Raw genomic sequence first — 27638 nt, forward strand, 5'->3', positions numbered from 1 at the left:
TACTCGACTTCTTGAGAGTCGAAAGTACATTTCTCGGGTTTGAGGAAGAGAGACTCTTTGCGGAGTTTCTCCAACACTCGGCGGGTCCTCTGCCGGTGTTCGTCCAGGTTATCTGAAAAGATCAGGATGTCGTCCATATAGACGATTAACCATCCTTCGTTCAGTTCTTCTGAAAATGTCTGGTTCATGTAAGCTTGGAAGGTGGCGGGTGAATTGCACAATCCGAAAAACATTACCTTGGGCTCGAAGAGCCCGTATGAGGTGGAGAACGCGGCTTTCCACCTGTCGTCGGGATGAATGAGGATATTGTTATATCCTGAGCGTACGTCGACCTTTGTGAACCATTGCGCCTTGTTGAGTTTCGCAAGCAAGGGTGGTATCAAAGGGAGTGGGTACGCGTTCTTGATCGTCCATTCGTTGATGTATCGGTAGTCCTGGCAGGGGCGGAGAGATCCGTCCTTCTTGCCGACAAAGAAGAATCCAGCAGCTTGAGGAGACTTCGAGGGTTGGATGAAATCTTTGGCAAGGTGTTCGTCCAAAAATGCTTTGACAGCATCGGTTTCTTTCGGTGAGAGCGGGTAGGCTCGAGAAGACTTCGGAATGAAGCCTTCCTTCGTTTCGATTTTGTGGTCTACTCCCGGTCGTGAGGGGGGGAGTTTGTTCAGACCATCCTTTGCAAAGATGTCAGCAAAATCATGAAGATAGGAAGGTACCAGTTCTTCAAATGATTTCTTCTTCTTCTCCTGCGCGTCCTCCATAGCAAATTCTTGAGCTTTGTTGGAGGTCTTCGTGTAGTCCTACTGAGAAGCGAGGATCCAGAGGTTCCGGAGGGGTTTTGCTCGTCTGTGGAGAGCCTTCCGGATTTCTTTCTTCGAGGTTCCGTCCTTGGTGAGCGGAGTGTCGAAAGAGATATTCTCGATGATCCGGACGGATGTTCCGTCCGAAGCATATTCCACTAGAACTTCATCGTCAGTGAGGGGATAAGTGGAGATCTCCTCAACTTTATCCGCGAGATGGGTCTGTCCGACCCAGACATCGTCCATGGTGTTGAAGTCGGTATCTTCGAAGGGCACGATGATTGGCGCCGTCTTCTTCTTGTTACGCTTCTTGCGTTTCTTGATTTCCTCGAGGCAATGTTGAGTGCCTTTGGGGAGTCGCTTGAGGGGCGAAAAGTCCTCGTCGTCGAGTTCTTCTAGGACAGCCTTTTCTCCACGAAAGAGATATGGCTTGGCCTTGCTTTCTCGCCGGGAGGCGTTAAGTTCCCTCTCCACCTCCTTTGACCTATTGGTCGCAGGCAGGGAGATCGTGTTGGCCTTCCAGTCGATTTCGGGCATCATGGCACTAAGCCAAGGTTTTCCAAAAAGTAGATCATCATGCTTGGAAAGTTTCGTTACGTTGAACTTTCCATACATAAGTCTCCGATCGAGACGAATGAATAGCATGCAGTATTGGGTCACCTGTCCTGCCGAGGACGGGCTTCCGTCTACTGTGGTGATCCGGAAGGGTTTCTTGAGTAGGTGGGTCCGGATCCCATTTCGCTTGACGAAGTCATAGCTAATGAAGGTCCCACCTGCCCCTGAGTCGATGATGGCGGTCGACTGAACGGTTTTGGCACTGCAAGAAGAGAAAAGTGTCACCGGGACACGAAACTCGTTGGATTTACCAACAGCTTTAGTATACAATGCGCAGATAGAGGGAATTGACCGTTCGACAAGCCCTCTCTTTAAAAATCCTTTCTTTTGACAAGGTTGACTTCCATGTCTTCCTCGTCAGAAGACTCGTCAAGCTGGCGGACGCCAGACTTGCTTGGCTTCTTGCCTTTGTCTTCTTCGTCGTTCTTGTCTCCTCGGCGCACCTTCGGGTGGAACCGGGAGTCGTTTGCTCGATGGCCCTTCTCCTTGCATTTGAAGCAAAGGCCTTTATCGAAGCACTTCTGTCGTTCCTCAGGCGTGAGGGAACGATCAACGTCCATAGCATCAGGATCGCGTTGGCGGACCTGAGGCTTGGGGACGTGCCGGTGCCCGGAAGGGCGTACCGATCTGTTGTTGGACACAACTGCTCTTGATCGCTTGTAGTTGGCTTCCAACTGTGTCGCGGCAGTGTACCATTTATCAATGGTGTTGGGGACGACCTCCTTCGTGTAGATGGCAGTTCGAAGTCCTGGTTTCAACCCTCTTTCGAAGAAGTGGATGAGGGCGACGTCCTGCTTGAGACTAGCAGTGGACGACAGGGTTTTGAACGTTGCGATGTAGGGCATCACGTCGCCAGTCTGGGTCAAACCATGAAGCTTGGTTAGAGCCTCAGTCATCCGGTCGACCGGGTGGAAGGATTCGGTGAAAGCCTTCTTGAAGTCCTTCCAGCTACCGAAGTCGACGGGAGTTTTGTCGAAGGCTGCTCGGTAGAAGGTGTTGGCCCAGACGCGGGCGTCTCCATCGTTCATATACTGGAGTGCAACAGCGACCTTGGTTTGGTCGGAGCTGTAGATCGTCGAGTTGATGAGGAAGTATGTCTCCACCGAGTACATCCAGCGCTCGGCATCATCGATGCTTCCTCCATAGTTCTGTGGTACTCCAGCCTTTAGTTCAGGCCTGGATACGACCACTGTCGGTTGCGGGGTGGGGCCTCCGGACATTCTTGTTCCAGGGTTCGAGTTGAGGTTACCGTACGGTTGTTCGTCGGGAAACTCGTCGGAGGACGTATGGTCTTCTTCCGATTCTTCTTCTTCGGAGTCCGGAGTGTTGGGATCGCGTTCCCAAGGATACTTCGGGGTCCAGGTAGTCGTGGTGTCTGTCGGTTAATGGCCGTGCGGATGGCAGGGCGCAAAAAGGGGAAACTTGAATCTTTTGTTACGCACTCAAATAGATCTGTTATGCGGAGCCCTAAGAGGGGCGTCGTCCGCTAACGTTCGTGACGTAACCGGAAGGGTCCGGTGTAGCGACTGAGACTGGCGACGTCGAGTCGGCAGATATCAGAGACGCGCGTGTCACGTGACTTCTAAGACGGATGTCTTCAAAGTCACTGATGTTCTCAAAGTAAGGACAGTCTTGTCCGAACGATGAGATGGTCGATCGAGGTAGACTTAGGCGCGATGAGCACCTAAGAAAAGATACTAGAGACTGAAGCTGAGGGGGCTTCAGAGGGAAGTATGTTCGAGGGAAGATTGAGTAGATTCAAGTTAGGGAATCTAGTACAGAGTGACCGACTACTTATACTAAGTGGAAAGGGTTAAGGGCAAGGCTACCGTACTGTAGGTAAGGGCAAAGGGGAAACGGAAAGGGTATAGGTACGATGGTGGCAGAGCCTGATTAGTGATGTGAGGTCGAATGCGGAATGAGACCGAGAAACGTTGGAACGAGCCAACGGTAAATGATACAATGTGCAGCATGCACGAGTCAAAGGAAAGATAAGACAAGATAAGGAAAGCCACATTGGTGGCACGAGTCAGAACGAGTCATAGCCCGAAGGCACGTGCGCACGTTGGTGCGATAGGAGGGGGATGAGGGACGAGAACGGTCCTGAGGATCCGGTCAACGGATAGTCGGTAGAGAAGTGCGAGCCGGAGGCATACGAGGGCGAGGGCGAAGGGGAAAAATGATAGGGGGGCCATGTAGCCGATGTTACTTGTAACACAACCCAATCTTTTGCAGCCTCACTATGGTACATCCTACGACGGGTACGTTTATAATCAAGATGGATTTGGAGACACGGGGGGCCAGCCATACAGCGGCTCGTCCTTAAGCAACCCCCAACCCAATCCTTCGCAGCCCCATGACAATGGTACATCCTATGATGGGTACCCTTATGATCAAGACAGATTCGGAGACACGGGGGACCAGCTGTACGACGGCTCGTCCTTAGGAACGCTCGGAGCCCCTCAAGAGGGTACCCACGTGCACGGAACACCCTTACCGCCGTGGATTGATGAAGCTTCCGATGGAGGAGTCAGTGTGATAGACCGAGGGACAGGCTTTGTTCCCCCGGCTACCAATCTAGCTCTCTTACGGCGAGGGGAAATTCCTCGAGAAGAGGTCGTTCATGTAAGTCTTTCATTTATTGTGCTACCCTAACTAACAGCTACATAGACCCAGGGGCCGGCACGTACTACGAAAAAATGGAATACCAGGCCTAACCTACCAGGAACACCATACCTTGTCCCACAAGCCCCCCGCACCACCACCGAACCACAGACACGCGCCGCAACATCATCACAAGCACAAACGACGGCACTACAAATACCTGTCGCCACCGAACATTCAGCGCCGACGTTGAAGACTGTTCGTGTGTCGAATGACGACATCAACGACGCTGTGAAGGGAGGGAAAGTCCTGATTGCGCGGGTGATGTTTACCAAACATGCAATGACGCAGAAGCGGAAAAAACGCGTCACTCAATTTGAGGACGCAATCAAAGACTCGACACCTCGTTGTTTGGAAGCTGATGGTGAGTTTTTCTTTCAATCATTCATATAATCGTACTAATATTGTAGTTGTCATTGAAAACTTCATAACTAACGCCCATCGGAGACAAGTGTCAAACGCATTGTCCAGTATACACGGGAAAATCGCTCAATTTGCGCGCGACGGTGTCTTCGTGTCATACAAGCTGTTTCCCCCACGAGGGAGCACCATCGCAGCAGCACAAACGCATCGCATCGCAATGGTGAACAAACTCATACGGGGCATTGATCCCCTACTCTTCATGCATGCATATTCTGTGGACGAGGTACGTCGCTCTCACACTTCTGGTGCTTCACTAACTATAAGTCTTTCAGCACGGGAATATCACCATTGATGCCAAATTTCAGAATGCGTTTATCATGGCTGGCGTCGTTCGTTTTGTGTGGCGCGAGGGCTGCGAAGCCTTTCTTGGTGCCTCGCCACTGAAGGCCATCAAATATGTGATGGCCTCAGTTGGCAGCGGTACTCACTGTGCATTGCAGGAACAGCGCTCCGCTGTTATCACCGTCGACGCTTTTGGTGGTCAACACCACGAAGAAAAATTCAAGGAGATCGTGCAAGCGTTCGATGACCTCACGGACGAAGAAAAACTCGAGTTAGAAAGTTATTTGCAGTACGTGCTGGATGTCAGACCATCGCAGGCAGGCAATGGAGAGAGCTCATCCGATTCTGAATAATATTTTACTACATGTATAGCTTGTTCATTGTAGTATAGTGTAATCAAGATTATCATTGGATGCTCATGATCATATCAGTACTAGATGTGTTGATAATCAATGCGATACGACGAGATCTTTTAACTAACCTAAAAACGAGCACTCAGGGTGCAACATAACCAAAAACGAACGTTTACGAACGCGAGACCTGAGCTAACTATTTTCAAAACGCTCGCAAGCACTCGCAAGCGACTTTTCAACGGACCCAGATTTTTAGATGTTCTGGGGTTAACGTTGACCGGTTGTGCATTGTGGCATCTAAGAGAGGGTTCGTGTTCGAACCGAGTTTAAAACATGTCTGAAACTGCTCGGATATGGTATAGTCAGGTCAGGCATCTGTAATGACTGTTTTAAGTACTCCGGTATACGTTTGGCATTCGTAATACTAATATCTGACTGTTTGAAGCACTCCGGTATACATTTTAATAATTTATTGTAGGTAGAATCACAAAATTTGTGGGAATCTAACACAAAAACTACGAACTATGCTAAAACTGCGAACTATAGTCCAAATTCTACGTTTCAATAGTCAAGTCGAAATTGGAAAGAATGGCAGTAGACCCCTGTTGCGACCTCCCACAAACAATCAGATGGTCTTTCCATCTATCAAGACTTGCCTTCTCCTCCTCACTGAGAGAATTTTAAAAAAAATTAACGCTATCGAATATCGTCTTGTTCTCAGTCGGTGAGAACTTCTGCTTCGTGAATATTAGTTGGCCTTGTTCCAATAATGCATGCTCCGTTATTGAACATGCAAGGCAGTACACATGATGCAGTGCCTCACGAGGTGATTGGTGGTTGCCGAGTAGCGCGTGAAGTCCGTGATTCGATAGCCAGATGAGTTTGATGAGCAGGGTGAATATGAATTTATTCTGGCATTTGTTGTGAATGATCACCGTCCCGTCCTAAGCCTTAGTTAGATCTTGATTTCGAAACAAAAAATAAACATACTTGAGAAAATGAATGTTTGTGCATATAGGCCTTGTCTCACACAAGACTAGCTACTCGATTGACACGAAATTGATCTGGCGGGATGTTGGAATCGTGTTCGGGGAGCAGGTCGTATGCCATCACCACGTTTTGTCGCGCAATTGTCATCATCGTTGAACGCACTAGGACCACTCCCCGCCAAATCGTCGGCACATCTTTCAGCGTCGATGGCCATCGATTTAGCCCTACTATTCATTCAGTATAAGCTAAAAGAGTCTTCATTGAACTTACCGTGAAGGCTCGGAATGGAAGGCGCTGATGCTTTGATCATATCCCTGACGAGGCGACTCTGGTCCTCAGATTTTGATGCGATTGCATCAGGCGTGAAGATGGTGCCCTTGATAAGGTCTCGCGAGCGGCTGTAGACTTGCTCGCAGTCTGCTGCACTGACCTTGACCTGGATGACAACGTCACTCGATGTTGTAGCCGAGGACAGGCCAGGATTTGGAGTGCGCGTTGGGGATGGAGGCGGGCTGGGATTTGGGGTATGCATTGGGCATGGGGGCGCCAAATAAGGCGCCAACGACGGTGTTGAAGGCATACGTCGGGAGCGTCGGCATCTTTCGATAGAGCGCACCGGACCCAAAGTCTGTTATCATTAAAACATGTAGTAAGATATATAACATTAAGTACTCACATGTATCACGTTGGATACCGGTATTTCGTCCAGTATGGGATTGTGTGTCAGTGCGCATGCGGCGTCGGCATCACTGCCCAACCAATGAGGTATGGGCCCGATAAGGTGGGAGCTCGGTGCTGAACATGGTGTGTTTGTTAGAAAATGATTTATGATGAAAAGAAAAAATATGTACGTGACACGAGTGACGGAACATTGTAGTTGATGTTTGAGGGACCAGCCCTTGGGGATTGAGCGCCAGACAAGGACTGGGAGGAGGACTGGGCACTATAGCCGGCAGCAGAGAGAGAGTTGGTGTGATTGGCACTAGAGAGAGAGTTGGTGTACCCGGCGCTAGAGAGAGAGTTGGTGTACCCGGCGTTAGAGAGCGAGTTGGTGTACCCGGCGTTAGAGAGCGAGTTGGTGTACCCGGCATTAGAGAGCGAGTTAGTGTACCCGGCGCCTAAGAGCGAGTTGGTGTACCCGGCACCTGAGCTACTATCTCCAGGATTTGAGTAGCCGGGACTTGGCCTATTGTTATTTTGAGTCTGAGTCCGCGACAAAAGAGATGGGAAGACTCACTGATTATATGTACCAAAGGTGTGCTGTCGCTGATGTGGATCGAAGTTAGACATTTCCGGAGGCCGCGGTTGTTCGTCGGGAATATTGATCTGCGTGTCCACAGGCGCGTGGGAAGGGTTGAGACCAGATCCTCGAGGAGGTTTTGGAATTGTGGTTTTACCTTTGCGCGGCGCACGACGTTGGGTACTCATCAAGGTAGAATCACTTGGGGGAGGGCAAAGGGCATATCAATTACAATTCTAATACAAACGGAGATATGCGAATGCAAACAAACTATACAGCTTGTGACTTGATGTACTTGTGACTGTGAGGTTAAAGAAGCGGAGAAAGAAGGGGCGAGGAGGTAAAAAACGGTGTGCATATGACAAACTAACACGGTCTGGAAGAAGGCTATGATGAAAGGGTGTCGTGTGTATTACAACATTCCTTATCAATCAATCAGTGTGGAGTAATAATCAGACACATGAATCGACTTACCACGATAAGAAGTCACATTGCAGTGGCCACACAAGATGCTTTGGGACGAATTCCAAGGTTATCAGGGGTTCCCAGATATATAGGGTTGTCGTCGTCATCAGGAACCCCGCCGGCAGTGGGGGATCCGGAACCATCGGCCCCAGATTCTACAGATGCCTTATCGACACTGTCATCACCAACAAACCCAGGTTGCAACGAAGACGATCTGGATGCTCCAACCCCATGTTGGAAAGCCTTGCCGACACGTGAGCCTAAGACCTTTGCCACATGCTCAGCTTGGGATGCGACAATCTTAAGAATTTTGCATTCATCTTCATAGACCGCTTGAAGATAGTCTCGGTCATCATCGGCATCTACACAGTCACACTCAGAAAAGAGGTTCCTAAAGGCGTGTAACTGGTCGTCTGTGAGTTTGAGCCGGTCTTCATTGTCAGCATGTATGGCATTGAGGAATATGATGAAGTGTTCAGTTTCCTCGATTTCCCACGCAGTCGCCAGCATGCGCTGACGCGCAGTCTCACGAGCTGCAAGCTGTGCCTGGTATCCTTTGTACAGAGTTGAAGGATGCATTTGCGCAAGGCCATTCTCTAAGTATCCAGCATGCTTTATAAAATATAAATGAGTTGTTTGGATGGAACTGGATAGAATAATAATACCTTGAGAAGAGATTCGCTGGATACATAAGGTCTGCGTTCCCGCCCCATAAGATGCGCTGCAAAACGAACCTCGAGTGGAGCTGGGTCAGGGGGGTATGGTACAAACTTCCTGCTCATTCTGTCACGTATAAACTGACGTCAAGCACTGCGAGAAAGATCTGGAGATGCGGGTGGATTATAAAATAAGCTGTTTGATCCCTCAGTAGCAGAAGCCGGAGTCACGGGCAGAGGTGTCTTCTCCGCTGAGGAGATACCTTTGAGGGAAGCACATAGGTCAGAATGTCTGGTATCAGGAGAACTCTCTGAGAGATGGAAAGAATCAAAAAGAGGCGACCCAGGAGCTGAAGAAGATCCCGATAGAGGAGAGGATGGGGGACTGCTTGATGGAGGGAGGCAGTTGCCGGGACTGCTGGGTCGAGTTGGAGATGAAGGTGGAAGTGAGGGTGACATGAACAAATATCAATGTCGGCAAGACAGTGTCTCTCTAGCCTTCAATGCAGGCTGATAATAGTACAGCGAATACACCAATACCCTGTGAATACACTGGCAATGTCAGCAAGCAACACAGCAGAGTTTGAAAGACTAGACTCCAACGCTGACCCAAGACTCCAACGCTGACCCATTGCCCAAGTAAATGTGCATATTATCCATTAAGTTGCTTTGACTATAGCTTTAGTATGCATACCTTTACCAGGCTGTGTCCCAATTGCAATAGGGAGTTCCCTTCGATCGAAGCAGTCGTTCTGCATCTCAATTCACAGTCTACCTGCTGGCCGCACGAAGCACGTTCACAACAATCAGCCGTTCCCCCTGGGTTGCGAGGTCCGCCATCTAATACCACTGGCCATTGTCATCCTCGCTCTGGATACATCTTTGGTATCGGTAAAAACCTATATGACAGGTTGCAGGACGATCAATATAATTATCAGCGGGAGATAAACACTTATTATCCTTTCCATGACGAGGGGGAGTGGGAATTAGCTAGTTTCTTGATTCAAAACCTGAATCAGACTCAAATTGACAAGTTCTTGAAGTTGAAATGGGTAGGAGACTCTAAGCACTATTCGACAAGTCTGACTCTTTCACAGTTTAGCACTCGCCCAAAACCATCTTTCACCTCAAAAGATCAACTTCTAGATTGGATGGACGCACTACCCTGTCTTGCAGAGTGGAAAGTTTCAAAACTAGAGTTTACAGGCTACAAGACTGTCCATCCCATTCAGCTCATTTGGCGCGATGCTCTAGAAGTCGTCAAACAACTTTTCAGTGACCCAGTTTTCACCAATAATATTACCTTTCAGCCCCACGTAGTTCATGTTGGGAATCAGCGCGAGTATGGAGATTATATGAGTGCTGATTTAGCATGGAAAATTCAGGTAAGTTTGCCCTGCTTAGTCGACTACTCAAAGATTGATTCTGTGTAGGACTGTCTCCCATTAGGTGCTACACAAGTACCGATCATTTTAGGGTCCGACAAAACTCCTGTGACGAGGACCACCGGGGGACTTGAGATGCACCCCATCTTCATCACCATCGGTAACCTTGATTCAGAAGTTCGCTCCAAGGCCACACTCCGAGCTTGGCGCTGTATTGCTTACATGCCCGTCGCTAAGTTTCGCGTGCATCCCGATTATCAAACCATTCTTCAGGCGCGGCTGTGGCATAAGTGCATTGACCTTGTCTGCGCCAACCTTAAACAGGCAGCCAAAACAGGCTGCTTTATGCCTGATCCTTCCAGATTTATTCATTATGTCTATACGCCACTCGTTGCTCACGTATGTGACCTGCCAGAGGCTTGCATGATCGCTGCGGTTAGTAAAAGTGCACCTCCTTTAACAATGGCATCACAAGAAAATTTTGGTGATGGGGTTCTCTACCCTCCTCGTACTGGGCAACACACACTACAACTTATCTGTGAGATCTCCCAAACAATCAATGTTTGGGATCTCGACAAATTCCAGAAGGCAGCCAAAGCTGTCCATCTATCTGGAGTCCACATGCCATATTGGCGTGACTGGATCTACGCATGTCCGTCTGTCTTTCTCGCTGGCGAGATCTTGCACACCTGCATCAAATTTTTTGCTGACCATCCGCTCACCTGGATCAAGGAGGTAGTAGGAAAATCCGAACTCGATGCTCGCTACATGAATCAGCATAAGTGGGTGGGAACACGCCACTTCACCAAAGGTATCACGCACGTCAACCAGATGACAGGTCGTGAGCATCGAGATATTCAACGCACCATTGTTGCTTCGATTGCAGGTGTTGCTCCACCTAACTTCATTCACGCAATCTGTGCCCTCGTTGACTTCATTTATCTTGCCCAAAATCCGATTCATTCTGCAGAAACCTTGTCGTCAATGATGCAGTCCCTTTCAGACTTTCATACATTCAAGCACGCTGTCATCGAGGCCCAGGCTCAGAGGGGGAAGAAAGGTGTTAAGGAAGATTTCTTCATTCCTAAACTCGAGTTGCTCCAAAGCTTCAGAGGCACAGTCGAGAGACTGGGCACTTTGATGCAGTTTTCGGCGGATATGACGGAGCGCTTGCTCATTACTCACTGCAAGGATCTCTTTGTACGAACAAATCGACGAGTCAACGACTTTGTGGAACAGTCTGTACGGATTCTCAACCGCCAGGAGTCAATAGAGCTGTTTAATTTGTACGCACTGTTCCGTTCTCATCATGCATCACTTGTCAATGTGATATGCACTGAGGATGAGGCAGTGACAACCGTCAATCCAGCGCTCTCCTGGGTTTCTCATGTTCTCCCTGATGAATCGCACTCTGTTCACGGACCTCGGCCAGTTCGTAACCATTTCCTCAAGGGCATTCTTTCCGGAGATGCACTCACTGCCTTCCATCTGACGTCGACATCAGATTTCAAATCTTTGTCGCCCACCGACATTCATACCATATATTCGCTCATTGATTTTGATCATGCACTCTCTCAGTTCATCAAATGTTTTTCTCTCTCCACCGGCGAGCATACCCGCTGGGACCACAAATATGGACGCTTTCATGCATGGAAAAAATTTCGATTACAGCTTCATTCGGCCTTCCAGCCACGGCTGATCATGCCCAGCAGAGTGATCCAGGCATATCCACCAGATAGCAGATTCCCCCTCGGAAACTGTGATAATGTCCTCGTCGACGTCACAGGCGACGATGGCCAGATCAGTATGTCATTTTTGTTTTTATGTTCCAGCACTAACGAGGTTATGTTCAGTAAGTCGTATCGCACAAGTTCGACTTATTTTTCAACCGACTCTTCCACATGCTTCTGACCTAGTTTTGCCATCATATCTATCCCATCCGCTGCTCTATATTCAGTACTACGACTTTGTCGCCAGTCCCAATGACCGGCCTGAACTCGCGATGTGGACAGTAGAACGCTCATATGTGGAAGACCAACACGGCAAACACAGATGTGGTGGTGTGGTTCCATTGACAAGTGTAACACACACTGTCGAGTTGATCCCAGAATATGGCCAAAAGGTGGACGAAAAGATTTCTTCAGCCATTTGTTTGGAAAGTTATGACCGCTTTTTTCTGAACAATTTCGCGGATAAGGACAGTTATCACACATTGAGTACGGAGTTCGCATAGTATCAGTAGCTCACAATAGCAGCACATATAGTTTTGAATTCGTGCATTAATCTCTGCGAAGCTTTATGAGCGTCACTAGCAGCTAATTATGAGTGGCCCAAGTCTAGGGTTTGTGAATAGCACAAACCCTAGACTAGTAGTTCAGCATCGAGATATTTACAGTGTAACTACAGAAAAATCTGTTCCACCAATCACGTTGCTCCGATCACCAGGTCGTAAGCTCACCGTAAGCATCAAACTTCTTTTTGACAAGCGAAATTTCAAGGCCTTTTGCTGATGTGTGAGCCTGAGGTGCTGGTCACTCAGGAACACTCAGAAGGAACGGCGCCATATGTTCAGCTGAGCGGGTCTCCACCAGTTCACTGATAATGATTGGCATTATCATGCAGGACTAGAACTACTACCAGGTTGTGCATTCATCAGTCACCCGACTGAAGGCATGAATGAACACGTCCAGGAGAGGAAGGCGAAGCTTGGGTGCCGTGGAAGTCGGCATCATGATCAATATTAATATTCTTGAAGGTGCAAGCATCGAGAACCTCTGAAGAATTGGGGCAAAGGCACCGAATACACCCCCAGCCCACAGCTAATAAGGACGACGGGAAAACACTAATCACACTCTAAAGCGCATGTGACACTACCGTATTGAACGCTGGCAAAGTCAAGGATCCATGTTTGTCGTTCCTTCCGAAATTCGCTCCGAACTCACTTCCTCCTGTCAACTTTGGCAGATTCTAATAGCTCCCAAGTATAAGCAGATCCCATTCACATCATCGCCTGTTTCATACTGCCTCAACGTCTATAAAGTACTGAACGTCTCGATCGTTCTTATCGATGCATGAGAGGTATGAGCCATTTGTCACCGCACATCTGCCGCCACTCCACCAAGGTCGGTGTCTGCAGCCAGTCTCGCCCACATGGGGTCTGCAGCCAATCTCTACCGTCCCTGGTATGGAGCCAGAATTGCTCGCCTGGGGTATGGAGCCACTGTCGCCCGTCTTGAGTTTGTAGTCAGTCTTTTACACCCGGAGTCTGAAGCCAGTCTCGCCCACTCGGGGTCTTCATCCACCTTCGCCCGCCTGAGATCTGCACCCAGGCTTGCTTGCCCGGGGCCTGCACCCAGGTTTGCTGGTCGTCTTGATCCTGAAGCCAGTCTTCCTCGCTTCCGACCAGTATTTCTTTCCTAATCCCGTGCAGTAGCCAGTCTTTCCCTACTCGTCATTATTTTTTTGTCTTTAGTTCAGCAGCCAGTTTTTCCCAGCTTCAATCCACAGCAGCTAGTTGCGACCCTCTACAGTCTCTAGCCAAGATTGTGAATGTGAACTGCGATCTCCCCAAAGCCATAAAATAGCGCTAAGGACTGACAGTGGCTCCGGCGGTTGAATGAGGAAGGCCAATGAGTGCTTTAGTACATGGGGGCACTCGCGTTCCATAGCGCAGCTCTGCTCCTCCAATTGCGAGAGGGCATCAAGAAGTGCAGCATTTTTTGGAATGCCTTTCATCATCAAGCGGAAAGAGGAATGGACGAGTAGGCAGTGAGGTGATGGCATATCGTGTACTTGACAGAGGCTGTAATTTAAGGTATCTGAAACATAGTCGCGAATGGAGGAATGATAGATATTCACGGGGAGAGTGCTGTCTGCAGGGATATCCATGACAGACCGCAACTGCATCAGAGTCGTCTCGACATCCTTGCCCAAACTGGGGCCAAGCAGTGTCGAGATTTGCGAGAGAGGCAGAGGATCTGTGAGAGCAGCAACGACAGACAATTGCAGATATGCCCGCTTAGGGTCGGCACACGTAGAGAGGATACAATCGTAAAACTTGAACACATCTGTTCCCGGTAGCAGCTCGCTTGTTAGCTCGAGCATCAGCATCAGCTGATCGTAGGGATCATTGTCTTCATTGTCGATAAACTTCATCATCGTAGACGCTACAATGAAACGTCCGCCCGCCCGGCTTGCAAGTCGCTCAAGTTGTTCAGTCGATGGTTGAGGAAAGTCAAGATGGCGACTCCCCAGCTGTCCGAAGGAATGCCGCAAGAAGATATAGATGTCATTGTCGACATTAGCGCTGTCCAATGAGATGATGCTACCAATGCCCTTTCCAGAGATGGTCGCTGGTATCTCGCACACCAACGACCGCACTTCTTCATTTTCCATGGTTCTACATATATGTAATTCCGAGCGACTTGTGAGAAGAATGTGGATCGCGGGCAGATCAGGCTCATGAAGAACCCGTGCAAGGGAAAGGATGAGATCGGCAAGCTCAAATTCGGATGTGCACTCATCAAGGGCATCAACAATAAAAGTCAAAGGCTGACACCCACGCAATCTGAGGTGAAGCCCACGGAGTGGTTGGAGAAAGAGCGTCTCCACCTGGACGCGGAGAGACTTGCTGGGATCTAAGAGAGCGGGATTGTCGCGGATCGATTTGCTCACACCCGCCCGGATGCTGGGAAAATTGCTAGCAAGCTGATAGACAAGTGTCGCAAAAAAATATGCGGTCGTGCAGCGTTCGGTGTGTTTTTGTGAGAAAAAGAATGTTCCTGCGAGCCGCTTTTCTTCATTCGTCTCCTCTGTCACTTTTAGACTTCTCATCCTTTCAGCTACAGTGAACGCAACGGCAGACTTTCCAACTCCAGCAGTACCATGTAGCCAGATGAATCGACTTTGCCCTCGGTTGTCTAGCAACCTGTAGATGTAGTCGAGAAGGTCCACCCGAGTCCCTTCCAAACATTTCGGGTGGGGCTGTCGTTCACGGGAGTCATATTCTGCGCCATGGACAGCGACTTGAGACAGCCTCGCCCAAGTTCTTTCAAGCGATGACAGGACTGCTAATGGGATTAGAGAGTAAGAGAGGGATAGGATAGAAATGCTGACAATAATCCTGATTCATTTACGATAGTCGTGACACGACTGTGTACTGGAATGAAACTAGATACTAGCTGCGTTTGAGAGTAGGGTTAAATATCATATTGGCGAGTCTCAAGGAACAACGTACGACGGTTTAAACCAGACTTTCTATATAAAAAAAGGTCGCGAGATGGCCAAGTTATCGAGTGACACGCAATGTAGAATTGTGAGATAGATATTCTATTGTCACGATCTCGGGACTATGAAAAGCCTGCTGAGTGATGGTGGAATGCGCGGTTAAAGAATGAATTGGCTTCCATCTGCTTCAAAGTCACGAGACTACTGCGCATGCTGACATCAAACATTGCTGGCGCTCATCTGCTTCAAGGCCGCGAGGCTGCTGTGCATGACATCAAACACTACTAGCCCACATGGGCTGCTGCTTGGTACCGTATAGCAAGACAGAACCGCCAGATGACGGTGCACGTTGGAGTCTTGGGATCCAGAGGTCAAATTTTGTGGACAGACTTAAGAGTTGAACGCACCTTAATGTAAATGACTGAATCGACATAGACTTTCCGGAACAGTCATCTTTCCCGGTCCCACCTCCTACGGTCTACTTCCATGTGGAGTAGAACCTAGAACCTGTACTGCTTTTTGTACTTGCTGCCAGTCCTGTGTGTGTGAGTGTGTGTGCACTGTGGACGCGATAAGGACAAGTGTGGGTGCTCAAGGGTTGTTGTGGTTGTCTATTTGGCAACAGCTCCCATTCCTAACAAAGCCAAACATTTTCTCCTGACTCCAAGTCATTACTTAATTGATCCGATTTATCTCCATGATGGACTACGTAGAACAGCCGAATAGTAATCTGGTGCGTCGATCCACGTTACATCAATTCATTCTCACAATCTCTGTTTAGATCTGCTGCATCTGCCAGTAAGCTCACTACCTGTATTAAAACTCTTGTAACACAACTTCGTGTAGTGCCCCATTCACAAATCCTACGACCGCCCGGACGTGCTTGCACACATTCTGTCATGACTGTATCGCAGTAGCCGTACAACACTCCCCGCAATGTCCCATCGACCGCTCCTCGCTTTCACTTGACGATCTATCGCCAGCGAATCCAATTGTGAAACACGTGAGTGAAGTCCGTACTAGCACAGTACAGGAAAAATACTGACATAACAACCTCAGCTTGTCGATGAACTCATCATCGAATGCCCTAACCGAGTATCCGGATGCACGCAGACATTTCAAAGACAATTATTATCCGCTCATGTCAAGGACACCTGCCTATACGTTGAGATTCCATGTTCGGAAGAGCAATGCGACAAGCTCATCCTTCGGAAGGACGTTGGTAAGCATAAAGACGCTTGCGTGTACCGCTCGACGCAGTGCGACGGGTGTGGCACGACCATCAAGTACAGCGATCTCAGTGTTCGTGTCTATGACAATTGATTATTAATCTACTCACCCAAGCGTGGATAGACTCACAACTCGGAGTGTCCTTCCAAGTCTGCAATGTGCAGTTTCTGCTTCGAGGAGTTCCCGAGGTCACAATCACAAGCGCACGCTGCCACCTGTCTCGACTATGAAATTCCATGCACGCAGGCTAACAACGGCTGTTCCTGGACTGGTCCCCGACATCAGCTCTCTGACGAACACGCTCTCTCCTGCCCATACGAAGCTATCAAAGGATTCTTTTCTATCAACAGTGCTCAACTATCATCACTAAACACGGAAAATGCCGCTCTCAGACAAAAAGTCTACGCACTCGAATCCGTCGTCCAGACGATGCGAAGAGACATCCAAACCTTCACAAATGTCCTCGGTCCATGGTACCGGTCACACATTCAAAGCCAAACCCCACCAATCACTTCCTCATCCATCAACGCCTTCGATCACCTGTTCTCGGCACCTCCCGGTCCTTCTTCTTCTTCTTCTTCCTCCAGAACCACTACCAATCAAGCTCAACCATCTTTCTCCGCAGATCACGGAGAACTCACGTCCCATAACGACATCGACGCGCTCGCACCCTACTTCCCACTCCCACACGAACATGCATTCCAAGAATCCCATAATCATCCCCGATCGCGCCGATCGTTCAGCGGAATCGTAGATCCACACTCGTCTCAACGCACACTGCCATTAACGCCTGTTGCACCTCTTAATCTCAGTACCTCCCTCGAGGGCTCGCTGAGTAGCTTACGTGACTCCATAGCCGCCGTATCCACATCCGTCGATTCCTTAGCGCGTCGAAACGACATCGCGCTCACGAATGAGAGCATGCGTCTGAATGAAGAACTTGGCTCTCTCAAATACGCCGTTCACGGCATACGACTGCAAGTACGTTGCGCTTGCAATCTTGTTATCTTATCAATTCATTTTATCTCCATTTCAATCTGCATCATGCGGCATCATTCTAATGATTTTTTGGGCGCAGCTTCACCGTTTGATGATGGACAGGAATGCACAGGTGACAGGGAGAGGTGGAGAACCGCCTTCAGGTCCATCCGGCAATCAGACTATCTTTTACCCTCCGATATCGATGATGACACCTTCGTTTCCTGGACCGCCTGGGACAAAGCTCTAACCAAGTTCTGCGGTTTATGGGCCGTTCGATATCTTGCCATCTTACTGTAATTGATTTGATCATCATATGTTTATGGGTTTCGTCCGATAGGCCACTGCTTAAACCGAATATCAGTATTTCTCTAAGATTGGGGTACAGGCTCAAGAGTCTCGTCCAGGTCTCTACCTGTCTTCGTTTCAACTTCTCCGTAATCTGAAACTAGCCACGGCGGCCATCGCCTGGCCTACCCCTGTACACGACGCGACCCTGTCGATCCCCCAAGACATATTGCACCAAGATGGCTGCGACTGAATTCACAAAGGGATTAAACTAAGTACATTAATTTAAGTAGAGCCAGAAACCCGAGCAAAATCGCACGAGACGAAAATATGATGGGATAAAGATGGTGTTGGATGAGCAAAAAAAAGAGATGGAGATGGAGATAAGAAACTAAAAAAAATAAAGGCAAGACAAGACTATGGACTATGATGGACGACACAAAACAGAGAACAGCAAGCATGACCAGATAACGACGAGCAGAGGGGAGTAGCTAACGAACGAGTGACAGGGTGATGGACAACGGGACGAAAGGGACATGCTGGCAGTGCAAGTGCTGAGTGCATCAGTATGAGTATTGAAAAAAGTAAAAGTAAATAAAGTGATGGACATAAGGCACAACGAAACGACAGGTTCGAAAAAACCCATGAGACCACGACCGAATTAATTTGCAGCGACCACGGAATAATAGCAGCGAGCAAAGGCAGTAGTAAATTATGGTACATGCGAATTCCAGACGGACGAACGATGAGAATGGTAAGATATGGACAGCGGTCCAGGAAAGTCGACGGCCGCCTCAGCTATACGCACCAAACCGCTCCCCACCATGCCCCACGCTATTTGAAGGAGGTACAGCAAATGTGTATTCAGCCGGAGGCGGCACATACGAGCTCATACTGCCACCGATTCCAATATTGGCAGACGGAGCAGAGCTCAATGCAAAACTGCTCTCTGCTGGGTACTGCAACCCAGGTTGGGCGTATGAGTTCTCCGTGGGAGGAAACGTGCTATCCCGCGGAAATGGTGGATAGTTTCCTGTATGGGAGTATTGGTTGGACTCTGGGCCGAAATGATATGCGTTGGACGGGGCCGTCGTGTCTACGGGCGTGGGATATGAGGAGCTGTGTTCGATGTTGTTCTGAATATGATTGTGCGGCACTCCTTCTTGGATGGTGGGTATACTGGGCCTGCGGCTTGCTGTGGCGGGCTCCGTAGGACTTAGATAGGTGTTGGCGCTAGTTTCAGGTGGGAGCTGCGTAGCCACACATCAGCATCTCATCAGAAACGTTGAGGTAAAATGACTAATTACAGGATTGTAACCAAACGAAACCTCACTCGTTCGCAGACCCGAAGGGCCAGGGTCCTTGTTGTATCCAGGGTGTGGACTTCCGCCGGGTGAAACAGTGGAAGCCGGGGAAGAGTACCCTGGTTCCTGTGATAACAGGTGCTCCCTGTGTTGGTAGGAAAATGAAGACGCGGCGTTTAAGTGAGCCTCATTGAGCGATCCTTGGCTGGACCGCATGTTCAAACCGGACATACGCGTTTCGAGGTTGGATGCACTGTAACGTAAAAAACATCAGCGAACGAACGTATCGATCATAAAAGCGCAGCATACCAAGACCCTCTCCTGCCATTAGAATCAAAGTGATCGACGCCAACACAACTGCTGACGTCCGAATAAATTGCACTGGTTGCGCTGGTGTCGCTCCCACAGATGCTAGCAATCGAGCCGAATCTAGATAATCCAGTAGAACTGTACGAATCCTCCGTGTCCTGATCTGCCTCGTTGCGAGGAAACGCCCATGCGTGCATGTTCCCGGGAGATTCTGCATCCGGTGAGACATGTGGAGGGGACCCAGAAGTCGGAGCGCCAAACTGGAAATCAGGCTTTGGCAGGGGTCCAGGAATAGGCGACGGGAGCGCTCTAGAGCTCATTGTAAAGCGGTTGTCCGAGAGCCGGCGTGGCACGTGCGAGGACGGAAATGGTGGACGAATCTCCGGTACAAGGGAGGAGCGAGTAGGCGTGAAGACATGGGGCTCTGACGCTCTATGAGCCAAAGAAGGGCGGGTGTAAGGGCTGTAGGAAGCAGAAGAGCTGTAACTTGTTGCACGTATGCTTGGCCCACCGAGGCCGGACGGTGAACGGGCCATGGACTGACCCGACCCTGCAGGAGATATGGGCGGCCTGAGAAAGATCGCGTCATTCTTCTCCTTTGCAACGCGTGCGAACGGATGATGCATGAGCCTAAGGAGACTGACGTCCATAGACTTGCGTCTATCCGGGAAGTGGGAAGACGGCTGGTTGGCGTCTGTACTTGGCGTGGACATGGTGATTGGCAGCGACCCTCTACGTGTGTTCAGAAGATCATTATTGTCCTGCCAAGTCAAGTCCGCTGGCAAATGGCGAACATGAGGGGGAATTTCGGCAGGAGTGGCTGGGTTACTGTGCCAAGCTTCTGTAGGAGGCGCAGGAAGAGTAAAGGAAAACTTCGTAAGAGGACTTTCAGCTGTTGGTGATCGCTCCACTGTGTGTGGCTCTGGTGAGGGTGGTTGATCGTCTTCTGCAGGGTGCGTGGGTTTTTCCGTGGGGGTGGAAGAATTGGAAGAGTCATTGGGAGAGGTGTCCCTGGAGGACTGAGACTTTTGAGGAGAGTGAGCCGAAGGAGAATCCTGCTGAGTCGAGTCCTGAACTCTTTTACGAAGAGCCTTGTCCTTTGCACGCCTAAGAGAGAATGAATGAATAAGTTGAATTAGAAAAGCGAATGAGAAGAGAGCGCAACATACCTGTTTTGAAACCACACCTTTCGGTAGCACGCGAGATTAGCAGTGAGGACGCGATGAATTGACGTTTAGAACGCACCTGGACCGCACGTGGAAGCATATCGAGTTCTGCTGCTAACTTTTTACGCAGGGCAGCATTTGGTTTTGTATCTTTACGAAATATATCTTCTAGGACCTTGAGCTGTGTACGAGATGTACGCTTTCTATGCTTGACCTCGTTTGGAATATAAGGAAAGAAAGTTCTGAAGTCGACGGTATTTGGGTCTACGCCTGGAGGGAACAATGAAGGGATACAGGTAGTTCCAGTGGTATACCTTGAGCTTTGGTCCATTTGGTTTGGGAGGAAGTAACTGTGAGAAGGAGTAGGAAAGAGATCGACGCGATATAACGCGGAAAGAGGATTGGTGTGGGAGGGAGAGAAACGAGAGTGAGGCTTGGCAATAAAGCCAGGGTCCATATTATAGAGTTTACGATCTTCGTTGACACAAACAAACTTTTATCGATTTGAGCCGTGAACTTGAATGTCCCATAAAGCTTTTGAACAGATAATCTAATGGAATTTTAAAGGTAAGTAAGCACCAGTAGTTGGATTTGAATGAACTTGCCTTACTATGGTTGGAAGAAAATAAAAAAAAGTTGCAGTTCGTGGCTGTGGAACGTTGCTAGGTCGATAGGTCTGGGGTCACTATGTCAAAATAAACTGTCAGTCCAGGGTTACTGCTTCAGGGACGACGATGACGAACGGACGAAGTAAAGAAAGAGCGATGAACAAACGAACGAACTGCGGTTAACGTGTCAGAGTGGTGAAGAAGAGAAGAATGGAATCGTCAATTTATTCGACCCCTCCCTTGAAACTCTTAGTGATCTTCAGATTCTCATCAATGGCAACATGATGCAACACGCAGATCCAAAGAACTACTGTACTCTCCGGACAGGCCTAGAGCCACCATAGCATACTCGGGATATCGCCACCCCTTCTTCTATCATAAAATAACTTCTCTTTCCGCGGATGAACCCTATGGCTAGGGTCCTACTTCTTAAATCAAACTAGCTATCTGATCCCCGTCGGAGCCAACTACTAGCACTATCATATTGCGCATAAAATCTTAATATTACGAACTATGTATGGGTTACGCTTTATCGCTATGTATAACAAATCCCTTAGTACCAATTCACATTCGAGCCCTAGAATGTGGTCAGACAGATCATGTGCGTGGTAGGTATATCAATATATGGATGGATGGAGGACGTGAGGTAGGTCATAGATATCGTGTGGTGAGTGTAAGGCGGGGGTGCTCGATGAGTTGCGTCGATCGCAACCTAATATGTTATACTGGCAAACAATGTCCCAAGAAACGTACAACCAAAATTTCACATTTTGAGGATTTTCTTCCATTCCGTCGCGTTTTTCATGGGCTCAGGTCCATGTCGTCATAGTCACGGCCAAGGATCTCCTCCAAGAACGTATTAGAAACACCTGCAAGTGGGGATGCAGCAAACAGCGAGGTACCATCCCGTTTGGCTTCCTCGTATGTGCGTTCCATAGCCGCGCGAGCTCGGCTTACAACAGTATGAGCGCAAACACCGTGCACATCAACACGTCTAGCAGGATCAGTCCGCATCATGCTCTTGATCAATGCAAATAGCTCCGGGCTCCCGTCCAGATCCATCTGGCTGAAATCCTCCTGCCGTAGTCTGTGCCATCCATCTCCCCTACAAACAAACCATCACTACTTTCCAAAAGGAAAAACCACATGTCAACTCACTGATCAGGCACAACGATATTGGTGGCCGTTTCTAGCATCGTCATCCCAAGACTGCAGGATCATTAAAGAATCAGGGTCCACTCTATGCTCACGTCCATATCCACGGCTCAACATACCTGAAAATATCGGCAGCCTTGCCGTATGTTCCTTGTAGAACTTCCCGCGCGAGGTAAACCTTATCCCCCTCGCGTTCGAATGCGCCCCCAGGTCGGGGCCACACCGAGGCCATTCCAAAATCCCCGATCTTGAATCGGCCTTCGCGAGTGAGGAAGATATTTGCCGGCTTGAGGTCTAGATGGATGATCCCTGCTTCGTGGATGAAACGCAGACCCTGCAGGCACGAGGTCAATATCCAAGAAAAGACATGACAAGACGGAAAGTGGATGATAGACCATGAACAACAACTTCTTCTCAGAGAAGATGAGCGGACTAAGTGAAGATATGCATGTATAACGGAAGAAAAAGAAGGGACCCAAAAAAGTTTTTCCGCTGGCCCGCAGGTACTCACGTTACTCAAATCCACCATTATCTTCCACACCCGCGCCTCGTCCAGGCGCGGAAAGGCCCGCCCGTACTCCCACAAGAATCTCGCAAAATTACCAAGCTCACAGAGCTCTGTGCGTATGAAAAGCGCGTCGTCTTGCTCCCAACTGTCCACGTACGTCAGTACGTTCGAATGAGCGCCCCGCGCAGATAGATGTGCCAATATATCCACTTCCTCTCGTAGTCGCAGGCTGTCATCATATGTCAAGGTAAACAAAATGTGCGAATGACAGAACAGCTCACCGATGCCGAGGACCTTCAAATGGCTTAGATCGTTTGACAGCCCACACCGTGTCCTCAAACCCGCGCCCAATCTTAGCGCGCACTTTGATGACCTTTCCAAACTCCCCACTCCCAACCTGCTCGACCTCAACGAACTCCTTCTCGAAGCGACCAGCGTCCGAGACGTTCCTCACGTGCTCGATAACAGACATCTTCCGTGACCGTGGTCCAAGCGGAGAATGCGAATGAGTGGCAGATGTTTTTGAGGGCAGATGCCGCGCGATCGTTGGGGAGTTCAGTGAGATCATGGAGCTATTCGAACTCGAGCGTGAGCCCGTGGTGTCCACGGTTAAAGTACGAGCTGCAGGTATTGGCCAGTCTAACCATGAAATACAATGAGACGACCGATCGTAAATGAACGCGGAGCCGGACGCACCTTTGAGATTAATGTTTCGCCGTGTGGGCGTGCCACCTGTGCTTTCCCCACTCGAGAACGCCCCACTGCTGCTGCGGCGCATAAGCCACCTCCCAGCAGGACGGCCAAGTCCAAGACCCTTGTACTGCTTCCTCGAACTGGGACTTATAGTTTCCTCGTCCTCTTCGGTATCCGATCCACCAGTCTTGGTCGTCATAGTGTTTCCTTTCACAAGCGGGAGAGGAAACGCAGCAGGCAAACTCTTCCGTGGCTTCTTCGCATTTCCCTTCCCCCCCTCCACACCATCAAATGAAAACCCAATCTTCGATGCAACAGCACTCTGCCATGGTCGCTCACCGTCGAGCCCAAAGTGGCTCTTGAGCTTCTTTACAGGCGTTCCGGGTGGTTTCTTGCCCTCGGTTGCAGAAGGCTTCCCACCTGCCTCTAAGGTACGTAAGATGAATGCGTCGACGTCGTCTTCGTCATGATTAAAATATTGATATGGATGGGATTGATTGAATGAATGAAGATGCGCGTCGTCAACGCCCGAGATCCTTGGCCAACCGGAAAGTGCACCAGGCACGACTCCAGGTGTAACCAGATCATCACCGTTATCATTATCAGAGTAAATAGAGCTCGAACTCCTGCTTAACGCCGAATTTCGCGCGGGAATCGACTCGTCGTCACTGAGGACGATGCCAGAGTCGCGTGGCTTATACTTGGAGGGTAGCAATCCTTCCTTGCCTTTCTGTGATCGCGGAGAAGGGGTTCCCTCTGTGATGCTAAACACGAACGAGGATTCAGTTGGGCCTTCAAATAACATTTCCTCGTCATCTGAGTAGACCGTGCCTGGACCGTCATTCAGAGGCGAAGAGTTTGGCGAGGGTGTGTCTAAACCCGACCGCAGCGTCCATGACATTGGGGCAACGGAGACACCAGTCGAGTTTGGACCAGCATAGCTATGTCGATTCGACGGACTGAGACGGGACTGCGTGCACAGATCCAGAGTAGGGTCGACGGAAGAATTAGTTCGCTTGCGTGAACACTGCACGGATTGAGGGATTGATGGTCCGAAGAAGTGAGTAGCCGAACTATTGGATGCAATTCGGGCGAAAGGACGGGGGCGAGGTTGAGAATGCAAATTAAGACGGGAGGGTGGGTGAGAAAGGAAGGGATTAGGACCGCTGGACCCTGTGAGTCGTCTTCGTGGTACAGGAGAGGGTGAACCAACAAAGGAAGTGGGTCGATTGCGATCGCGAGATACAGAAGGAAATGTTATCGGCACATGGGGTAGCTTCGTATTGGAATATTCAGCCTAGAGTAAAGTTTTGTCAGCACAATGAAATATATATAAATACCGATATCGGTGTAGCTTCTAACCTTGGGTGATGGTGAGTGGTTCACACTCTCGAGGAGTTCAATGGAAACGGGCCTCGAACGTGCCCGACGCTTAATGATATGCCCTCCTGGAGAGATAGCTTCAGTGACCTCATCCTTTGAGCTACCTTTCTGTGGCACTAGCGCAGCGTTGATAAGGAAAGATTTTTTCGGGCTAATAGACCGGGATTTGCATTTGCGAAGCGCAGGTAGTCTTTGTACAGGTTCTCCGTCGGAATCCCGATCTATGATACCCCAGTCCTCATCTGAGTCATCAAGATCTCGAATGCGCAGCCGCTTCATTGTTTCTGCCTGTCTCTTGAGAAATGCGTCGGTGTCAGCTTTACTCTTTGGCTGGGGGGTAAAGCGAGGTGCTGGCAAAGGTGCAAGACGGTGGAAGGCGATACCAGATGAAGGGTCGGGTTTCGGAGCAGAGATATTGAGAGGGGTGCACGTGGCTGATGAGACAGGACGCAAAGGCGTAGAGAAGTCGCCACCGCCGGATTGCGCCGATTTGCGCTTGGTACCAACGCCCACACGATGTGCAGGCTGCGAATTGAGTTGCTTTGCAGCTAGTACAGCACGGTGGGAATCCTTGACTGGTGTGAGTAGTGGCTGAGTGGACGCGTGATGAAAGAAAGGGGAAGATACAGCGGATGAAGAAGAGAGAAAAAGGGTCGCTTCATCGTCATCTAACATGATTGGTTTGATTGGTTTAGGATGTGAAATGGGGTATAGACGGTGCACTAGAGGGGGCGATTTGAATGGAGATTGTAAGAAGATATCGCTGTCATCGTGATCCTGCTCCTGAGCCAGTCCATCTGCTTTACGTTGGGCATCTGCTGGAAATAATGGTCGTCGTCTAAGAGGAGACGGTGTCAACATTGGTGACAGGTGCTCAGATGACACCCTGAGCTTTGGGGGAGTTTGATAATGGGTTGCACAACACCCTGGGGATATTGGAGAGACGCTCTGGTCGCGTGCTCTATTTCTGGGTTTTTGTACAGAAGCTATGTACTGTGGGACAGACGTCGAGACGAGCGCCGTCATCGTCACTGTTGTGTGGTTTTCGTCGTCTTCGTCGCTGCTGATGGCGTCGTCACTGTAATCAACGTTGGGGAGGAACAAAGGTTTGGAAAGAAATCAATGACAATTAATTTACAGCAGTGCGTTTATGGGCCGCTTTCTCGACCGTGAGAATACCGCTTTGTTCCACACTCAACAATGTCATGTGATCGTGTATTTGCATCCGTGGAATCTTTTTTCTTGCTACTCTGTCGTCGTATACACGAGGCTACCAACCGTTGCGGCTATTATTTCGTCACTTCCCATGACAATTATCCGGAGCCTAAATAGTTGTTCAGTTACCAGTGAATAACACAGCCTGTTTGTTCCACAGGTGTTGAACAAAACTCGCCTGAAAATAAGCTCGAGCTCTTGCAAGTTGGACTCCATATGTAGTTGACATTTGTGCAGTTCTTAGTTGTGGCTTGGCTGTGGTCAACCAAATTCGCGGAACAAGTCGCGGAAATTAAATTTATTCATATGAGATGATCCGCCTATAGCTAGCGCCATTCTCTCGTTCACCGTCTCCTGCCTTAAAATCGGATGCCACCTCAAAATTTTCGTCTTCTTTCTCGACGCACATTATCAAATGACAAGCTTTGGTTCCGACATTTCTTCCACTTGCGGTTATACATCGTCGTTGGGTTACGACCACAGCTTTCGAAGTGCCACACATTGTTCCCAGCACATTGTTTTTCTGCTATGACTACAGCTATGAGCATTTTTCCAGTACGTACGTACTACGTATAGTTGTCTTGGGCAACTGTTGAAAATTTTGACATCGTTTTACTATCCCGCCAAGACATGTGCCCTGGGAGAACTATTCGCCGCCCTGCCCAGCCCTTAGACTGGTGTCTAGTACGAGGCGAACTTATCCAAACTGAATTGCCGACGTGACCTCGCAGTGCATCGCCGAGTCGGCCCCGCACTAGTGCTCCCTCGGCTCGGAACATATTGAAAATAATCCTGAATCAATCGAGATGCAATCAGGCCGGATCCCTGTTATTTTAACAGAACAACTATTCATTTTAATTTTTACACCAGAACGAACTTCTTCGACAGGGTCCCTGTTTACTGTTAACTTCATGCATATGGTCTACTGGTTTTGAGAGTATGTACAGTGTGCAATTGGGTATCGCAGCCGCAGCGAGCCGCCAGTCACCGACTCCCTCGATCGGTCAATTGATTTATTTGATTCATTTCCCCGGATGCAGATACACTTGGAAATTCCACGATCTATGCGTCGCTACTCATTCCTGGTGTCCGGCTGGCATTTCCCGGTAAGAGCCATGTTCAGTACCTTTTACAGCAACCCAGACTCCAGCTTCTCCCAATTTCCCTCAGACATACACGGAATGGCCTTTTGGTCAACGCCATCCATACAATCCTGTTCATGTAGAATCTCGTCGGCTTTAACCTGCGGCCTGCCCTGTCAGTCCGCCCAACGCATTTTGTATTCCCGAGCCATCGAGGTTGCCTTGAGTTACAAGTAGTATCTCACGTTTGCCCGGCCCATTCCACGTTCCCTATTTAGCTGCACTGCAATGTCAGCTGTCAGTCACCTCCATCTCTTTCTTGACGCGTGCCGAGGATTGGAGGCAGCCGAGGCACTTAGCAGCAGCGCGAAGAGTGAAGGCAACATCATACTTAGGTCATCCACATGGCACGAAGGCATATGAGCAAACCAGACAGGATCAGCATTTAATGTGGTTATAAGAGGTGAATGCATGTCTGAAAGAACCACACTACTAGTAGGCTGATGGGCCAAGCGCTGGAACCCAGATGCTATCTCCGAATCAGAGCCAAAGCGAGCGCGTGGAAATAAGTGTTAACCTGTCCCAGGCATACCAAGGCGTTGGATGCGGCACCTGTAATGAAC

General features: G+C 49.3%; 7 protein-coding genes across 7 annotated transcripts; 3 read left to right on the plus strand and 4 right to left on the minus strand.

The window, feature by feature from the left end:
- Window positions 1-3614: 3614 nt before the first annotated feature.
- Window positions 3615-5134, plus strand: F5891DRAFT_1184331 (uncharacterized protein; the record flags this gene model as incomplete). The annotated part of the gene is made up of 4 exons (XM_041366426.1): window positions 3615-4037; window positions 4083-4440; window positions 4487-4722; window positions 4772-5134. The coding sequence occupies 4 exons, from the start codon at window positions 3615-3617 to the stop codon at window positions 5132-5134; spliced, it is 1380 nt and encodes a 459-aa protein (XP_041229728.1).
- Window positions 5135-6160: 1026 nt separating this feature from the next.
- On the minus strand, window positions 6161-8611 carry F5891DRAFT_977044 (uncharacterized protein; the record flags this gene model as incomplete). The annotated part of the gene is made up of 7 exons (XM_041376664.1): window positions 6161-6348; window positions 6395-6752; window positions 6801-6919; window positions 6976-7310; window positions 7362-7565; window positions 7855-8441; window positions 8564-8611. The coding sequence occupies 7 exons, from the start codon at window positions 8609-8611 to the stop codon at window positions 6161-6163; spliced, it is 1839 nt and encodes a 612-aa protein (XP_041229729.1).
- Window positions 8612-9171: 560 nt separating this feature from the next.
- Window positions 9172-12103, plus strand: F5891DRAFT_945857 (uncharacterized protein; the record flags this gene model as incomplete). The annotated part of the gene is made up of 5 exons (XM_041374641.1): window positions 9172-9537; window positions 9583-9870; window positions 9919-10305; window positions 10414-11674; window positions 11724-12103. 5 exons carry the CDS (start codon window positions 9172-9174, stop codon window positions 12101-12103), a joined length of 2682 nt encoding a protein of 893 aa, XP_041229730.1.
- A 1232-nt stretch (window positions 12104-13335) lies between these two features.
- On the minus strand, window positions 13336-15290 carry F5891DRAFT_33229 (uncharacterized protein). Its single transcript, XM_041371371.1, has 3 exons — window positions 15107-15290; window positions 14986-15050; window positions 13336-14936 (listed from the first exon to the last, which is right to left on the minus strand). Exons 2-3 carry the CDS (start codon window positions 14999-15001, stop codon window positions 13381-13383), a joined length of 1572 nt encoding a protein of 523 aa, XP_041229731.1. The 5' UTR covers window positions 15002-15050; window positions 15107-15290; the 3' UTR covers window positions 13336-13380.
- A 491-nt stretch (window positions 15291-15781) lies between these two features.
- Window positions 15782-17681, plus strand: F5891DRAFT_1013249 (uncharacterized protein). Its single transcript, XM_041360778.1, has 6 exons — window positions 15782-15829; window positions 15878-15894; window positions 15943-16099; window positions 16156-16398; window positions 16450-17307; window positions 17405-17681. The coding sequence occupies exons 1-6, from the start codon at window positions 15794-15796 to the stop codon at window positions 17552-17554; spliced, it is 1461 nt and encodes a 486-aa protein (XP_041229732.1). The 5' UTR covers window positions 15782-15793; the 3' UTR covers window positions 17555-17681.
- Window positions 17682-18857: 1176 nt separating this feature from the next.
- Window positions 18858-20828, minus strand: F5891DRAFT_945706 (uncharacterized protein; the record flags this gene model as incomplete). The annotated part of the gene is made up of 4 exons (XM_041374630.1): window positions 18858-19149; window positions 19206-20312; window positions 20375-20391; window positions 20451-20828. 4 exons carry the CDS (start codon window positions 20826-20828, stop codon window positions 18858-18860), a joined length of 1794 nt encoding a protein of 597 aa, XP_041229733.1.
- A 598-nt stretch (window positions 20829-21426) lies between these two features.
- F5891DRAFT_1013253 (uncharacterized protein) lies at window positions 21427-25887 on the minus strand. The gene is made up of 7 exons (XM_041360779.1): window positions 24698-25887; window positions 23339-24632; window positions 22924-23281; window positions 22646-22871; window positions 22254-22468; window positions 22138-22188; window positions 21427-22084 (listed from the first exon to the last, which is right to left on the minus strand). Exons 1-7 carry the CDS (start codon window positions 25742-25744, stop codon window positions 21781-21783), a joined length of 3495 nt encoding a protein of 1164 aa, XP_041229734.1. The 5' UTR covers window positions 25745-25887; the 3' UTR covers window positions 21427-21780.
- Between the last annotated feature and the right edge of the window lie 1751 nt (window positions 25888-27638).

Source organism: Suillus fuscotomentosus (genome assembly GCF_016647785.1).
Source record: "Suillus fuscotomentosus strain FC203 chromosome Unknown F5891scaffold_10, whole genome shotgun sequence".
NCBI lineage: Eukaryota > Fungi > Basidiomycota > Agaricomycetes > Boletales > Suillaceae > Suillus > Suillus fuscotomentosus.